The following is an 18,769-nucleotide window of genomic DNA, read 5'->3' as shown; positions in this document are numbered from 1 at the left end:
CAGCGAACATGAAAGAAGATATTTTGAGAAATGTCTCAGTGGTTTTGTGTTCATACAATGGAGGTCAACGGGGTTCAGTGTTGTTTGTTTATCAACGTTCTTCTAAATATCTTCTTTTGTGTTCTGAAGGAGAAAGAAACTCAAAGAGGTTTAAAATGACATGATGAATAAACGATGACAGAATTTTCATGTGTTTCTGAGTGTTTCTGACTCCTCTCACCACACAACCCATCACTAAACCTCAACAACAACCCATCTTCCTGCTTCTTATAAATACTACCAACCATGGACAAAAACAACAAACCGACCAAACCAAAACTTATTCTTTACATTAGAATGCATTATAATGGTTACTTCTCTTTTCACTCTAAAAAAAATGCTGGGTAATTTCAACCTAACATTAGGTAAAAAATGGTCAAACCCAGCCGTTGGTTTATAAATTAACCCATACTTGGTTGTTTCAAACGAAAATTTTTAGTTGTTTGAATCCGTTGTTGGGTCATATTTAAACATGTTCTGTGTTCTATTAACCCAACCGTTGGGTTTGTCCTTATTTGACTCAACGATGGGTTGAAATAACCCAGCATTTTTTGTTGTTGTGGACTAAGACCATGGAAAATAAATACAAGCCTAAATGCAAAAGATGCACCTGCTATTATACAGTTGAAAGAAAAAGTATGTGAACCCTTTGGGCTTACTTGGATTTCTTCATAAATTGGTCATAAAATGTGTTTTGATCTTCATCTAAGTCACAACAATAGAAAAACACAGTCTGCTTAAACTAATAACGCACAAACATTATACATGTTCATGTTTTTATTGAACACAATATGTAAACATTCATAGTGCAGGGTGGAAAACTAGTACCCTAGTGATCTTTACTATTAGCTTGAACAACTTCTTGCATTATTACTAAGTCAAAATAAATGAGTTTTATAAAAATCGATACTGCATACAGGAATTTATAGTCCTTTTAATATTTTACCTGTGTTTCTCTCTCCTATATCTTAAATGTGTCCTTTCACTGTGCGTGCGTGTTTTAAAATTTTTAAAAAGCGCTATATAAATAAAGTTAAGTTGAGTTGACTGACTTGAACTGCTGTTTATGTCTCCGTGCATCTCAAAAAGCGTTGCTCCTCTCGAGAAGAATGTGAGACATTTGACTCGCTCACACTGAATTCCAAGAGAATCCAAATCATGACCTCCATGACCCCTCAGGTGGAACACAGATACACGGGGGTTTGTTCTGAAATGAAAGGTGACAGAGGCGAGTGGTTGTTAAGCTGTCACCATACATCACCTCAGATGGTTGGTCATGTGATATTTCAACATAACATTAAACTATAAGAGCAGAACAAGAGTGCAGTTAAAAAGTTAATATTAAAGTTGATTCTTAAGGGACACATAATTGAAAATTTTAAAGGTTTGAAAACAACAATAAGTCTAATAATTTTGGGGCATATCATCACTTTTACAAATTTTTGTACAAAGATCCTCATTCAATTTTAGTATAAAACTCAATGGTGTCTATTGTAGTGAAATATTCAATTCCTTTTGTAACAAAATATAAAAAAAAAGATATTTAACTGCCTTGATTTTTTTACAACTTTTACGATTTCACAACAAAAATTTATTTTACAAAATTTTATGTTGGTAAAGAGCATTACTAGTAATCAGTTGATCTTGAAGAAATTTGTCAGGAAATAATCTCTGTCTTTCAAGGTTTGGTTGTCCCGAAGGTTTGAATCCCGAAGAAACACCTGAGACGTAAGAAATTCTTTCTAACGCTTTATTTACGGTGGAGTTGTTCTGTTGTGTTCGGGGTCTCAGACAGCTGCTGTCCCTTGTAACTGGAGGATATACGCAGTTCACTTTAAGAGCGGCGGGATCAGACGCTCTTATCCTATGATTGCACAAAATCGTGGCCTAAGCCGAAAAGAGTTGTTTAGACCTGCACCGTCACTCCACTTAAACAACAGAAAAGAAATGCTCAATAATGACGAGTGGCTGCTGCTTGAGACACACTCTCGCCCGAGGCCGAGGTCAAAGCTCCACAGCTCCACTGATAAGTAGATAACCTGGGAGGTGATGAGAGGTCACGCTGGAGAGAGAGGTGGACTGTCAAGGTTATGGAGCACAGAGATTTTACAGCGAGCACCCCAAGGCCTTGCGTTCATCTCAGACTTACCAAAAGCCTGCTTGACCTTTCTTTCAGAGTTCACACTGTTTTGGAGGCTCTTTCAGCACTAAATCACTCCATCACAATGATGAGATACGACCACATTCTGAAGTGGATTGGGTTCTTTTCTCAAGGTGTGATGTTGCTAAGCAACAAACACAGACTCAACGCACAATGCTAGATTACTAGTGACCAATCACTGAACAGTAGACATTATGTCAGACACCCCCCCTGACAGACGGAAAGACAGAGAGACAAAAAAACTGAAAGAAAGAAAGAAAGACAGACACAGACAGACAGACAGACAGGCAGAAAGACAGACAGAAAGACATAAAGAAACACAGATAGAAAATAATACAGACAGAAGTATCTACTGTACAATAGAATTCACGGTATACAATTGTTCAGCTAAAGCTCATAAACTTTCATAACAGAAGATTGATCTGTGCTGAGGATATTCAAACTCACTTCATCATTTCATTACATCAGTTGTGAACAAACCCTAAAGCAGCGCAGGACATACATGCATCTCGACAACACCTGAAACTTCTCAGATGTGCTTGAAATGCAGTCTTCGTCATCTGTCCTTTGAAACGCTGTCATGTCTTGCTCTTTTTAGTTCAGATTTTTGTGAGAAGAGACGGTACTGAAAATACCACCAGGCAATTATAGTATTAACCAAACACTCAGAAAAGATGTGACATATGTATGTTAGACAGGCTTTGAAGTCTTTTCTTTTCTTCTGCTTTAAAATAGTTGTCTGGGCCCAGATCAATCTATTCCCAAAAAATCTATTTCCTGAGAGTCTTTCAAAAATAAAAAAACCTCCCACTCGACTACGGCTGTTTTGGTTGCCAGTCTTTTTCTGACATAGTAACCACCCCGACAGACCTTTTAAGATGCATTTTCATTCGCTTACTATCCAAAGAAACAAAAGCCATGTAACGCAAACCTTATTTTACAATCATGTCAGTGTCTTGGTCGCAGGTTTGCATTCAGTAACACCCTGCAGACAGCAAGCTTCAAAAGCATTCTCAAGGCTGAAGCAACACTTTCTGCATTATAAAGTGTTGGTGAACCAAGAAGAAAATGCATTTCGTTTGATGTGAGCCCATTCACATCAACTGTAGGAAAATAAAAAACAAAGATCATATTAATCAATATATAGTATAGTTTAAAATACAGTAGTATAAATGCACAAGCAAAGAATGAAAAGGTAGTGACCACATTCTGAAAATTTTTCACATTTATATGATTTGTAACTGACAGACCGGCCATGTAGACTGTGATTTAGTGGAAAAACTAGTAACTTATAACTAGTTCGACAGTTTTCGAGGTGTTTGTGTTAGATCTCAGGGCGTGTGTACTGAAAGCAATCGCACCACAGCCGGCAGCCGCTTCCTGCCACTGTCAAACCTAAAGCATCACTCTCCATCCTTAACTGCACTAATTGTGAAAGTGAGAAACTACATCAAAAGCGGTGATCAAACCGCACCACCACAGCAACACGAGGGCAGACAAAAAAAATAACATAGATTGGGTAGATGCGGTGCTGTTGCTGCGGATCAAGAACCAGTTCACACCTACACACCTCCTCCAGATCTCTGTTGCATTAAGCGACTTGTCAACTGTCCTGTGGCCATCATGAGGGCCAAGCCCAAAGTTTCTATTAGTCAGTGGGGGTACCACCCTAAAACAGGTTCACTAATTTACTCATGACTGTTAAACAGTTTAACAGCTACCTTAACAAACGACTCAAGGTCTGGTCTGGAGTTATGGAAGACACGAGTCGAGACACGTTAAGATTCATACAATCATAAGTGCATCAAATATTACATCTCTTTAATATCTCAATTATTTCTCAGTGACATTAATGAGGTTAAATGGATGCCTAATGGAAACTTTTACTTAAGTCTCAAGTCTCAAGAGACTGTCATTAGAGTTTGAGAAGAGATGTCAACAATGTGTCAAACTGAGCTCAGATTTGTCGAGTCTGCAATCAAAACTTAATATTATTGAAGATGATCCGGTTATTTTACTTATAAATGTTTCTTTGAAATCAAATCAAATATTGATATGAAAATGATTGGAAAAACTAACTGAAAAATGTAAATGTTGCCTCAAAAACTGACAAAGGTACTAAAAAGCACTAAAATTATAACAATAAACAAAATACTAAAATAAACACAAATAAAACGAATTAATCTTATATTGCAACATAAAAAAAATAAACAAATAAATTATAAAATGACAAAACATTTCTCATCAAATTCATCCAAATCCAGTGGATTTTACATTTACATATTAATAGATTCATCTGTGACAGAGTTGATACCTAAACGAAACAAAACTGAGAACTCCATCAAATCTTCTCCTGAGCTGTGAAAGAGCAACATTTAAGCAAACAGTGAGTTAAGTTCATATACTGTATTTATATGATATACACAGCAATATATAATTGCTCAAAAGTTGCTCTTTTATAGCTCATATGTCTTCATGAAGGCATCAGTTACAGTTCATTTACGTTTTGAGTCATTTTGTCCGTGATGTTTTTCCATAAAACTCATGTCAAATAAAAATAAACACACAAATAATTATACTGTAAGATTCTAGAGATCATTCAATCTTAAAAGAACCGGTTACAAACATTTCATATTGAGATTGCAGACTTGTTTTAGACATGAATGAGATTTATCTAAAACTTCAGAGGAGTGACCATGATTCCTTTAGTTCTAACCAACGTAAACCTCTGTGGAAATGCGCAGCGTTTTTCACAACCGTACCTCCCCAACGCAAACTTAAACATCCTCTGCATGACAAATATTAATGTTCTGGAAGAGACACGTGTTGCGCTTCACCTGAATCATCACTTTTAACTCTCTGGTCCAGTCGGGAGCTCTCGACCTGCGTGACCCCAATGACGAAATTCACCGCGTGCTCAGGAAACGCTTCTGCTGTGTTTCCTCTGTTCACAGGAAAATCTGCAGAGAGAAATCACGCCCGACAGGTGTTAAACCTTCAGCTTATCCAGCACCTCAAGCAAAACCACTTGAGGTGAGATCAAAAACCTGCGTGTCTTCAGGTGAGACGGTTATGAAGGCATAATAAGGTCAAACTTTGAAGAATCTTAAGTGTTTGTTTGTACCCAAGGCCAGAAAACATTCAGAGAGAGAGTTGTGTGCTTGATTCATAAGAACGAATGATTATGTGTCTTTACCATAAGAAACAGAAGAGGACTCAAGGCAGATTTCTTCAAAGAATAACAGAGGCAATGCAGTGAAGACAGTTCATACAGAGGTCATAATTTTGTGAACTTAACAAAGATGAACATAATTAAAGCACAACTACAAACATGATATTCAAAAAATATAACTTTTCCATGTATTATCGCCTACAAAAGCTAGGGTCATCACTAGGTAGATCCTGCTCATTATCCCAAATGAGTCCAGAAAAGTGATATTCTGGTCTGTACTATATTAAGCACATTAGCTTAGGTCTAAGGGTTTTTTATTACGTTTTTATTGTTTGACTGGCAGAAAATTGTTTGATCGCTTAGAAAAACAAAGGCAAAATCGTTGTCAAGCTCCATTATTTGAGGATACTTCACACTTAAATGATTCAACTAGGTTTAATACTAAAAGTTAGGGGTTTGTTTAAAGCTATGAGCAACAGTATCAGTGATGCTTTCCTTGTGAATATTAAACACGATTTAGCTACCAAAAAACATGGTTACTGTAGTTAAACCGAGCCACTGTAAAAAAAGTTGTTTTATTGTCTTAAACTTTTGAGTTAATTCAACTAAAAAATATTAGTCAAATCAACGAGAAATTCATTAAGTTAACTAACATCTTTATTTTGAGATTTACTTATAATTTTTTACATTGAGCATAGTTTAACTATGATAATACAAATGTGACCCTGAACTACAAAGCCAGTCCTATTAAGCTTGGAAATATTTGTGGCAAAAGCCAACAATACATTATATGGGGCAAATTATAGATATATAATAATAAAAATTATCAGGCTATTAAGTAAAGAAGTAATGTTCCATTAAGATATTTTGCACATTCCCTACTGTAAATATATCAATTTATCATGTTACTTTATTTTGTGAGTGGGTGCAGCAAAATCTCCAACAAAAATGGTCAGAAACCCGCTTACAAAAATCGATCCCTCTTTGAGAATTACTCTCTCAAGTTTGGTATCTATGTAACGCTTAGAATTTCAGTTATCGGGTTCATCTGCTCACAATGTCATTACAGCAGTAAGCCTTAAGCATTAACTTAAGCATTAAAACAAACCTGTTTCTTCCTAGTAATGGCCTGCTACAGCGTCTCTCATTAACAACTTCAAAGGCCCTTTTCTCAATATTTTGATTTTTTTGCACCCTCAGATTCTAGATTTTCAAATAGCTGTATCTCGGCCAAATATTGTCCAAACCTACCAAACCATACATCTACGGAAAGCATATTTATTAATTTCTGTATAAATTCAAAATCTCTTTTGTGGTCCAGGAACGGTCACACATGGCCATCATTCTATCAAATAAACATGGCTTTTTACTATAATAAAATCTCTGTTAATTCTCTATTTTAGCAATCTTTACTATAATAAAAACGCAAAAACAAGTGGTCTAGATTTAAGAACTGTACATGTGTGTTTGGCCAGTAATACAGGCAGATACTGATGGTGTGTTAAACTGCTATGAGATGCAGTGCGGGTGTTTCATGAAGAGACTGTACAGGATTGTTCTGTGGATGTGTACCGTGTTTATTCAGCTGCTGGAGTTTGCGTTCGGAATGTTCAAATGCTCTTGCGTCTGCGCTGGAACTGACAAAACACAGAGAGATGTATTTACAGCCTACACAGGCTAATATGTCAAAATCCCATTCATATGTATTGAATGTATTCAAACAATACAAGAGTATTAAAATCTGAAAATATTTCAATGTATTAAGGGGCATTAAAACTACCCTTAAAATGTTAAGACTGATCTCATAAGATTTTGTAACTATTTAACAGCGGATTTTTTGTATGTATGAAGTGAATTGTACAAAAACATGCCATTATTAGACAAACCCCTAAAAACCTAGTAAAATTTGGTGAATATAGCTCAATAGAACTGAAGGTGTTGACAAATGAACCTAAACATTTTGAAAACACACAAGAAGCCGAGGAACATTTTCCTGAAACTTTTGGAAACCTGAGAAGTCTGCTAATCTTTCTCGACAGCTGAGAAATAAACACATTTTATTAAATAAAGAAAAAATGACATTCAAATTTCACTTTTGTTGCAACTTAACTCTGATTTATTATCGCTGCCGAAATACATCAGTGAAAACTAAAGCAACACAAAACAGTTTGTAGGAAAGAAAGCGATAGCAGAGCACTGTCTCTCTCTTTAACTGTTGACACAACCCATGGTCAGAGCGCTAATGTCATACTAAAACATCCCTCGGCTTCCATGAATCAAACAGAAAGCACCTTTCAAAATTCATTTTTGACAATGCAAACATTTTGAGAGGTCATGGCTGCGGGCCGAGCGCAGGCGGGATTAGGTGTTAACAGCTAATAAACGAGAACCACGCTCCCAATTAAACCCTTATGGGCTCCAAATGACAAACTGAGGCAGCGAGAGAAAACCAGAACCTCACGGCCATCATAGAGAGGTGTTGCTGGAATGTGAGGTTCTTAACACGATGGCCTGTTTCAAACAAATACCCTTTAGTTCTGTTCTGCATTTCTTTGTCGTTTAATAGAGAACAGAAACTAGTCAATGTTTTGATATGATGGAGCTGTCACAATATCAGATTTTAACGAAATAAATGATGTTAAACAACTAAAGTCTATAACTAAAGTCATTATAAAACGTTAAAGCTGCAATCTGTAAATTTTGTCTCTCTATCGCCGTTTCTGTTAAAACATAAAATTGCAGGCTACTTCATGTACTTTTCTTTACACATCTAACTGACATTTACTGTTAAGTACCTGACCGCTCAGTTTAAAAACCTTTATTAATATCTTCATTTTTCAACCTGATGGTAATCAATCTGCAAAAAAACATGGTTAATACGATTTTATCTTTTGCTATACTAAAACCAAGTAGCGATTTTAAGTTGATGACAAACTCTTATGTAACACTGATCAAACCCAACAATCCAGTTTCATAATATCATGTGCAGTGCAGTCCAGTTGGTTACGTTTGGTCTTCTCAGGTGCACAGAGTGGAAAAAATGAGCTATTGTCCAAGAATTTGAAGTGTACCCAAATGAGAGCTGGACTTTGTCCAGGCCTTTGAATTCCAAACAGCTGCTCGCACGTGCCAGACAATCTCTGGTTTTCATTTTTCACCCTGGAATCTACGTCGTCTCGTGTTTTCCTTATGGAGGCCATGCCGCTCAATGCCAGCATTCTTCGATTCCTCACAAACTGCGCGCGTGTGCTCAGGAAACGGGGCCTAAGCGGCTTCCTGAGCGACTCTGAGAGGAAACGGGGAAATAAGAAGGGGGTGTGGGTTTAAAAATAACTCCGATATATAAGGTCCAGGCAGAATCCTGCTCAATTTCAGAGTCGCTTGCACGCTGGCCCTCGCTGAAGTCACGCTACCGCTGGAATACTACAGTGAAATAGAAACAATCAGCACGCCTCCATCGAAACGGATACAATGGTACATTTTCAAAATGTTTATTTACACAAATAAAACTGTTTAAACAACACTCTTCCAAAATAAAGGTTCTAAAAAGATTGACAGTGATGCCATATATACGGACCATTTTCGGTTCTCTCAAGGTTCTGAAAATAATCATATCTTTCTTCCCTTGTTTTCAGTTTTTGTGCAATAAAATGATTCTGCTGATGTTAAAGGTTCTTTAAAGAATCATCTACAGCGTCGTTTCGATTTTTAAGAGAGTATAACAAGACATTCAGTGCCATAAAATGATATTCTTTCTGCATTTACAGAACATTAAAGAATGATATTGGTAATAACATCGAACAACACTCTTAAAAAATAAAAAAGTTTTTACCATCGTACATGAAATCATTGTGAATTTTCATGCCAAACAAAATATGTTAAGAGGGGGAACATTCTTAAAGCAAAACTGTATTACCAAAGTACATTGTGCGTATTATTGTTTGAATTACGTTTCCATGCAAAACAACTTTCTAAATGTCTTGCTTGACTTGAAAAAGGGCCAAAAATGAGAATCATATATCGAAAAATGTGCCTGATTAAATCCACGTGTTTGCATTCATAGTACGAGTCTGAACAGTTTCGGACACGAGACATACATCATCCTTACAAAAACCAGAATGTGAAGAGGGCGTAACATGAATTTCAAAAACAAATTATGTGAGCGAGACTGACGTGAGATTGACATGAGAATGGTCTTTACAGGAGCTGTTAGTTAAACGCCATGGTGCAAAAAAAGCAAATTTTTATGTGATGAATAAGTCTTACATGACAGGAAATCGCTCTTCACTCAAATACCGACAAACGACAGTCATTTTCAACCGTACATTTGACTAAAAACATGTATGCGTTTTGCAACTTTCATGCGTTACCTAATCAACAATATTGTGCAAACAATGATTTTGAAAGCTTCTGAGAAAGTGGTTCATTCTGAAGAATGTCATATTTAAAACCACAAAAAATGATCATTCTTATAATAACCTCATCACGTATGAATGATTCAGAGAGAATTCAATCGTACTGTAAAAATGATGCATAGTGTTTAATCAATTGTTACACAAGAAATGGACAAGAGGACCACACACAAACATTTTTATCCGCTAATTGTTTTAAAGCAGCTATATAAACACTTTTCACCACAGACACTAAATATACATGCGGGTACATGCACACATTATATATGACACGCAATGACACATCGTTCAGAAATGATGCTTGTAATGCGTGCTGGAAAAATGCCATGACAGCAAGAACAAGTGTTCAACACACGCAGAGATCATGACGTCTGTAATGGAAAATATTACCTTTACGAATATCTCATTCAATCTGCCTACAGACAGCGACTGTTACCAAAAACATGCACTGTTATGTATCGTTTACATTCAAGAGATGACATAAGATTTTTAAGTAGGAAGCATAAAGTCGACTTGTATTTGCTTCTTTGTGACTGTTGAGATGTTGTAAAGTTAACTGTAAACTGAGATGTCATTTACTCTATCGCAACTATAAGCTCTACTAGCCTGATCTTATGGGAATTTTTTATTTTACAAGGTGGCTAATTCGTACAAAGTGAACTGTACGAGATCCAAACAAACACAAATGAGATCCTGGGCCAAAAAACTGTCCTAAGGTAAAAAAAATCTAAAATTTAGATTTTGACATCATCTGAAATCTTTCCGTCTATGTGTGGTTTGTTAGGATTGGACAATATTTGGCCAAGGTAAAACTATTTCAAACAAAAAAAATCTAAATATTAGGAAAATCGTCTTTAAAGTTGTCCATCGGAGGCGCTTTAGCAGCCTGAAAGAAGAAACAGGTTTGTTTTGACGCTTTCTATTGCCCTACAGCTGTAATGATGTTGTCGAGATATGAACACAAAAGGTGAAATTCTAAGCATTACATAGATACCAAACTTGAATGGTTATTTCTCAAAGAGCAGGCAGCAGCAGACAATGTTTGTATGCGTGTTTCTTGCCATTTCTGTTGTGGATTTCATTGCATAGCCTAACAAAAACAAAGTTTTCATATATTTACGGTAGAGAATGTACAAAACATCTTAATGGAGCATGATCTTTACTCAATCTCCTAATGATTTTGGGCATTAAAGAAAAATTTATAATTTTGACCCATATTACTGGCTATTACTGCAAATATCCGTTCAAGGTCACCAATTCAGCCACCAATGGTGTGACAGTAGATCGTACAAAAAGTATGAATGAGTTAACATAGATTTGTGTGAATTAGGCACCTCTTAAACTAGTTACGAACTTCCGTTACATTGTGTTGTTAATCTGATGGGCCGTTCACAAACGGTGATTACGGTCATAGTGTTTAACCTCTACAATACGACTGGAGGTCATTTATTTTGTAAGGATTGGGACAACCTGATGTATTCATATAAGAATCAAGCAATGAATTCCATATTAATGAAGCACTTACGTAAATAACGATGGGTTCACACGTAGCCTACTCACAGTGAACATCTGCTGTTCAGTGATTCACACCTTGAAGTGATGGAGGAGAAGAGGAGAGACACCATCAGACCATTTGAACAATCACAGGACATACACTTCCATCACAGCACTTAAAAAAAGAAAAATCACAGTTATTTCTCCTAGACATCCATGAGAAGAAATGGAGAGCAAATTAAAACTATTGCTTAAGTCTCAAGGGGCAGTCGTTCTGAGTATGGAACACCATTCTTGGCTTCACATCACATCAGATATTTCTCTTGAGAAAAAGAGTCTTTGAGAAGAGATGTCAAGAATGTGTCAAGCTCAGATTTGTCAAGTCTGCACTCAAAAGTCAGTATTTTTGAAGATCTCAATATGAACTCAAACACTTTTCAAATTTACTCAAATCCAGATTATTTCAACAATCTACATTCATTTACACCTCCATGTGTTTCAACAATTATTTGGTTTCTATTTTTATTTCTCATAAGCAACAGAAGAAACAAATGAGCCTAAGTTGATTCAATCTATTAAATTTATCAATATTTTTTCTTGCGGAAAATTATCAAATATTTTCTCAAGTAAATGCCCACAGCCTCAGTTGTATCTGTTCTAGAGTTTCATGGGAGCTGACAATGTCTCAAGGTTTGCCAGCATGCTAAAGTGTGAAGTCAGATATCTCAAATTGAACTCAAGAAAATACCAAATCATCTGAGATATGTTATCCATATATATTTAGAATTTGTCTCATTTGATTCTTTGAACACCTGAAACATATAAATGAAAGATAACTGAGAAAATATCTCAAGACATTCCATGTGGTAACAGAAATGACCTGATGGTCTGCATGAGGCATCCCTCAGCTATGATGGCATCATTATTAGAGTACTGAAAGGTTTTATACGTATTCTTTATAGAAACTGGAAACACAAGAAACTCTGGTTTGAGAAGACAATCCCCTAAGAACACGTGGATATAATGAACCAGTACAGATGACAAAGAGAACATCTCAAATTCTTAGAAACATATACACGTCCTATCATAATCATTGCATTTTTTACATGTCCTTAGTTCTGTCGTATGTGCACATGGTATCATGTTTTTTTGTGCTGTGACATGGAAATACCATATTACACAAATTTTAGGATCATACATCAGAATTTCCTTTTTTCGCAGTATTACAGGGCTATGAAGTACCAAACATTTAAAAGACAGTATTGGTTTTAGATGGTACTAGATTGTAAATCAATATGGTAATCATTCAGTGCAATGCTTCTAATATTGTGGTATTCACGTATAGATTTTTTTAACTGCAAATTGGTTGCAATTAAGTGTTAAAGTAAAATAAAACTGCGAAATGATAAGGTACATTAAAAGAACCGACGAGTTATACATATTATATACATTGGGATTCTCGTTTGGGGGCTCCTGTAAGAGTTCAATGTTGTAAAACAAAGTCACCCATCCAGTTTTTCCTCTCCCATCAGTAGCTGCACGATGGAGCTCATGTGTCTCTGTGTGTAATGTCTCGACATCATTAGCCAAACTAATGGTCGGCAAAGCAAAGCCAATAATTCCCGCTCCACCATCAGCATTCCAGGCTACTAATCCCCCTCCATTTACACCTGAATAAGGCGAAAACTAACGCTCACATCTGAGAGCGGCCAGTGGAGATCAGGTGAGACTGGCGCCTGCTGTCCGCGTTTTGACAAACCCGCTGCGCGCACACAATCATCATGATAATGCGTCTTTGGAGTCTTCACGCTTTCACATGCATCGCGCTTTCAATAGGGACCGCGTCTAATAGGTCTCGCTGAAACCAGTGACTGCAGTAAAAACTGCTAATAAAAGCACACTTAACACTTACTTAACGACTACCCTTAGATAAGTATGACAGCATACTGTCAAAGACGCGCATTATAAGACAAACCAAAGTGACTCGACCATTTTTGTAATACGCTTTTTCGCATCCAATGGGATTTTTAGTGGATGCATGAAACCAGGTCCCCTCAAGTTCACACAGCTGTTTTAGGAAAGTAACCACAGGTGGAATTCAGCACGTGTTGTGGAAACCATAACACTTGTCTACGCATTGAACATATTAGTATATATACTTTTCAAAAGTAAAATGTTTCCAAACAAACTGCTTTTGTGTCAAATTTTCTTTCACATAAACGGCACTCCGTTTGCATAGCCTATATTTCTCTTTTTGCTCTCATTGATGCACAGATGACTTTTGGATCACCTGCCAATCTATTGTCCAGAAAAATAACATATCACCATAAAACAAGTTATTTTTACTCAATGTTTAAATGTGTCCGTATTGTGCAGTTACTAGCTTCTATTGGAAAGCGATTATATTTAGACATTAAAATTACGCATGGCAAATGTAGGCTTACACTTGGATTGTTTCGAGCCTTTGTTGTAACGCCTTGGTGTTTGCATGTCACGATCACAGATGATGATAGTGGCTGTAAAGTGACCTGCCTCTCGGGCGCACCTCCGCAGGGGCGTGACACCCGCGTCACCAGCATGTTTATATGCTGGCCAAAGCGCATACTCGGCACTGAGAGGACTCTTAGCTGTAGACTGAGCACTGTGCTTTATATACCGACTATATTTGGGAACCCTGAGCGCTGTTTCCTCTGCTCGCACAATTGGTTCAGGGACAATATTTATAAGGTAGGAGGTGCTCCTTCCCTACAGACTTTGTTCATGACTCTGGACGTTCATTCTACCGAACTCGCAGAGACTTTTGAGCCATCCAGCAGCAAGTGAGCATTCGAACAAAATCCACACTTTGACACTTAGAAATGGCCTTATCCGGGACCATTTTACCATCGATTTCAACATTCGCAAACCAGAAGGAAAAACTTTGGGAGGATGTAAGTATTTGTTATTTATGCTTTTTGCAATAAAGTTGAAAAAACACATTAAAACAAAGTTAAACAAACAATCACCGATGCACGTTTAAATGTTTTTTTTTCTGAAATATTATTTAATACAACGCAGTAGACTTTAGTATAAATGTTTAATGAATGAATTCTAAATACCTCCTAAATCTTTTTTCTAGCGGTGGAAACGTGATGCAGATAAACCACTGAGCGTCAGCTGCGCAACCCTCAACCTGACGCAAAACATGGACACATATCGTGCCCGCAAGGACGACGAGGATCTGAGTAACTTTTTGGATCTGGAATTTATCCTGGCCAACACGACAGGACCTCTCGAGGCAGGTGCAGAGTACATCGCGTCTGCGGAACCGTGCGCCATGTACACCGCCAGCAACGGCGCGTACCACTCTCCGGAGCAGTGCGCACCACCTCCACCTTACACCAACAGCCTGATGGCCGAGCTTTTGAGATCCGAGGTGGACAGCTCTTATGACATGAGTAACAGCAACTCGATTCAGGGAAGATTTATCATAAACTCGGCGGGTTTTCCCAGACAGGACTTTGTTGATATTAAAGTCGAGCCCCCAATGGACGGTTATGGGCCGGTTATGGGCATGGTGCCCCAAAGCTGCCAAAAAATCAAACAAGAGGGCAACATCTCGTGCATGATGTCTTTCGAGCAGCCCAGACTCGCCGTGTCCCCGCAGGCGACGGGGAATATGACTCCTCCGTTGAGTCCGGACGACCAGGGCAGCTCAGGGGGTTCAACTCAGATGCGCCACACCGCATTCCCGCAGGGCTACCATCACTCATCGCCCGCTTACGCTCAGATGCAGCTCCCTTACACGGCGCCGCACCAGTACGGCGTGTTCGACAACGGCATGGGGATGCAACCGAGCATGCAAAGGGCTCTTCTAACACCCCCGTCCTCCCCGTTGGACCCAATGGAGTCTAAACCCAAGCGTGGAAGACGCACCTGGCCGAGGAAGCGCACGGCGACTCACACTTGCACTTACGTTGGATGCGGCAAGACTTACACCAAGAGCTCTCACCTGAAAGCGCACCACAGAACCCACACCGGTAAGATATTTAACCATACTAGAAACATGTTTTTTCATGTTAATTTCTGTGTTAAACGTGCACAACTATTATGCGCGCACGGGCCAAAGCGTCCCTTGCGCGCGCATATCCAAACAAGTGACTAAAACGTATTTTTTCCGCTTTGAATCATCAGGGGAGAAGCCTTACCATTGCAACTGGGAAGGCTGCGGATGGAAATTCGCTCGCTCGGACGAGCTGACACGTCACTTCCGCAAGCACACCGGCCACCGACCTTTCCAGTGCCATATGTGCGAACGCGCCTTCTCCAGGTCCGACCACCTGGCGCTGCACATGAAGAGACACCTGTGAGGACTTTGAATCAAAATACACATATCTGCCTTATTTAATGACCAGAAGACAATCGTCCTTTGTCGATAAAGAAATCTATATTATTCTTTTGTAACAAAGTAGCTGGTACTACACAGAGCTCTTTTTAAGAAGCCAATCAAGAGTGTGTTTTTTGGGGGGAAGGGCTTATGGGCTGGTCCTAAATATTGTGTCCGATTTGAAATCAGTGTGCCTTTAAAAATCCACATACTGCCTAAAGACTAGCAAACCTCTTGATGTGGAGGAACGCATGATGACAATGTTTTGCTCTTGAAACTGCCTTCCTGTCACCCCAACACAACTGTGTATTTGTTATTCGTTTTGATACGCTCTTGTTGGAATTTGTATTGAAAGCAGCATTTCCTTTCAAACTTATTGTAATGCGGACACATGGTCAGTGCCCATTGTACATTAGCACAGTTTACTCGGGCTAGAGGTCCTGGGTTTTTATAAGATGATGTACATACATTTTATATTGTAAGTACTGTATTTATTGTAAATATTAAACTAAATTTGAATATAATCTTGCTGTTGTCTGTGTCCTACATTTACTGTAAATGCCTGTCAATGCTAAAGCTCAAGTCTCTGATTGTAGGCGTCCTTGAAGTTACTGGAAAATAAAGTCCCCAGAAACTCGAGACGTTTATGGCGACCGTGGGCCATTACATGCGGCGTTTAGTTAAGACGAGGGTGCACTTGTGCTCCCCCCGCCCCAGACTCCAGCTTATACAGTCAAGTTTATTATAGTTTAGGCCGAGATGCTTTCCAGCTGTGTCAGGTTGAGTCCAGCGGCCTGTGGCTTCTGTCTATAAATACAAACACCACATCTACATAATTACAGAGAAGGAATTTAGATCCGTCTGGACGGAGGGGCGCTCGACTGTGCTGAAGATCGCAGACTCCAGGGACAAAACGCAGAAACGGACATCAAAGAGACCGTGACACTTCAGCAAGGCTTACATGTCATATCTGACTCAAGACAAGAAAATAAAATCTGGATATAAGATCCAAAAGATTTAAAAACTTTGATTTTAAAAGTGACCATTCTGTCATCATTTACACACCCTCAGATTGCTCCAACCCTGTATAGATTTCTTTGTTCTGCTAAACACAAAGAAAGATATTTGACAGAATGTCAGTAAACAAACAGATCTCGTCACCCATTGACTCCCATAGTATTTATTTTCCCTACTATGATGGTAAATGGGGAATGAGATCTGTTAGGTTACTGACATTCTTCCAAATATCTTTTTTTTGTTTAGCAAAACAAAGAAATTGATACAGGTGTAGAACAAAAAGGACTTTTCATGAGTTTCTCTCTTCTGCAGAACACAAAAGAAGATATTCTGAAGGTTAATAACCAAACAATATTGATCCCCATTGACTTCCATTGTATGAACACAAAACCACTGAGATATTTCTCAAAGTATCTTCTTTCGAGTTCACACATACACGTTTTAAAAACATGAGGGTGAATAAATGATGATATTTTTATTTATGGAGGAAACTGTTCCTCTAAATAACACAACTACCTTTCAAGATATTGGTTGTCCTATACTTGTTCTGCTTTCGTGAATAACATGTGAAACAAGCGTCCCACGTACACAAATTCTCCTCAGCGAAAAGAAGAAATGTGATTGTTGCTATTATTAGTCAAATCAGTGAGACGAAAAACTCATTTCACTTTTGTGCGCTGATGATAGTAACTTTTACTATCTGACACCAACAGAAATACATGCTTCTCCTTTTTGACCTCAATGCAAAATAAAAAGAAAGAGCTTCTGTGTTTGGTGTACTTACAGCCATGTTGAAGATCTCAAAGTATCTGCTCCTCATCTGTAAACAAACTAGTGATAAGATTTCGAACAGAAGTCAATAATACATCATTCGGACATTCTATGAAACAGTATAATTCTATACAATGCTCACTATTGCTGTCGTATGAACGCACGGGATACCCAGATGACCTCAGCACACTACATCCCACAATGCAATGCTGTGCATTCTGTGAATACTAAGACGATATTATGTTTTTCCAAACGCAGTCACAATGTTTGTTAGGGATCAGAATTTAAAGGGACAGTTAACCCAAATAAGAAAATTCTCATCGTTAACTCTCCCTCACGGCATCTCAGATTACATTTTTGGTTGAAGACAAAGAAATCTTTTTTAATAATATTAAAACATGCCGGCACATTTATAACATCAAATCTCATCAGTTCAAGACAACCTCAACTATCAACAAAACGGCATGTTTGAATATACATCGCTGGATCTGCATGTTGTAAGCTTTAAAAAATATACAAATTTACATTGGACTGGGATTACTTTATTCCTTACAATTAAATACAATAATTCATTTGTATTCCTTACAATTAAATACAATAATTCATTTGTGTTCCAGTGAACTAAGGAAGTCACTGTCACGTACATGTGGGACGGCACAAGGTTGAGTCAATTCTATATGAAAATGTTCATATTTGGGTAAAAAAGAAAACGAAATTACATCCCAAATCTAGACAAGAATGTCTGGCAAACATTCTCTAAATGACCAGCACGTGTGGACAGTTAAAAGTAGGTGAGTGATCGGATGAAGATAAACACAAACGAGCTTTACGTTTCAGTCACCCGATCTGTTCTCATTGGTCTGTCTTAAAACCAGCTCTTTCACCCGCCGTCGCTACACGAAAACTCACCGAGGAATTTCCTGTTATTCCAATTGGGGCTAATTAACATACCCAAAAGTTAAATTCATGCGGCTGTTAAATTATTTTCACACTGTGATGGCAATCTTTCCAAAGACTCCGTTTCACCTTCAACACAAACAGATCCAGCACAAACAGTAATTTCTGAAAGACAGATCATGAAACCCCCCAAAAAAGCTCACGCAGCACTTTACTTTTATCCAAAGTGTCTTACAGTGCATTTCAAGAAAAAAAAATGTTCCTTGGAATCAGACCCTTGACCTTTGTGTTGCTAGCACAATGCTCCACCAATTGGGAAAATGGTTCTTGGGCAAGAAAAACGGAACATCTCCTAAAACTGAACGTCCTACAAAAAGCAAATTTTCCTTCAAAATCGATACGTTGAAGATTAATACAAAGGTGTTAAGAATGAGCACTGG

At 38.0% G+C, this 18,769-nt stretch overlaps 1 protein-coding gene across 1 annotated transcript; it reads left to right on the top strand.

The window, feature by feature from the left end:
- Nucleotides 1-13,899: 13,899 nt before the first annotated feature.
- Nucleotides 13,900-16,168, top strand: klf2b (Kruppel like factor 2b). The gene is made up of 3 exons (XM_056743494.1): nt 13,900-14,208; nt 14,397-15,297; nt 15,452-16,168. The coding sequence occupies exons 1-3, from the start codon at nt 14,137-14,139 to the stop codon at nt 15,625-15,627; spliced, it is 1,149 nt and encodes a 382-aa protein (XP_056599472.1). The 5' UTR covers nt 13,900-14,136; the 3' UTR covers nt 15,628-16,168.
- The last annotated feature ends 2,601 nt before the right edge of the window (nt 16,169-18,769 follow it).

Source organism: Triplophysa dalaica, chromosome 3 (assembly GCF_015846415.1).
Source record: "Triplophysa dalaica isolate WHDGS20190420 chromosome 3, ASM1584641v1, whole genome shotgun sequence".
Taxonomy (NCBI): domain Eukaryota; kingdom Metazoa; phylum Chordata; class Actinopteri; order Cypriniformes; family Nemacheilidae; genus Triplophysa; species Triplophysa dalaica.
Note: the sequence above shows the minus strand (reverse complement) of the source record. Positions and strands in the feature narration are given on the sequence as shown.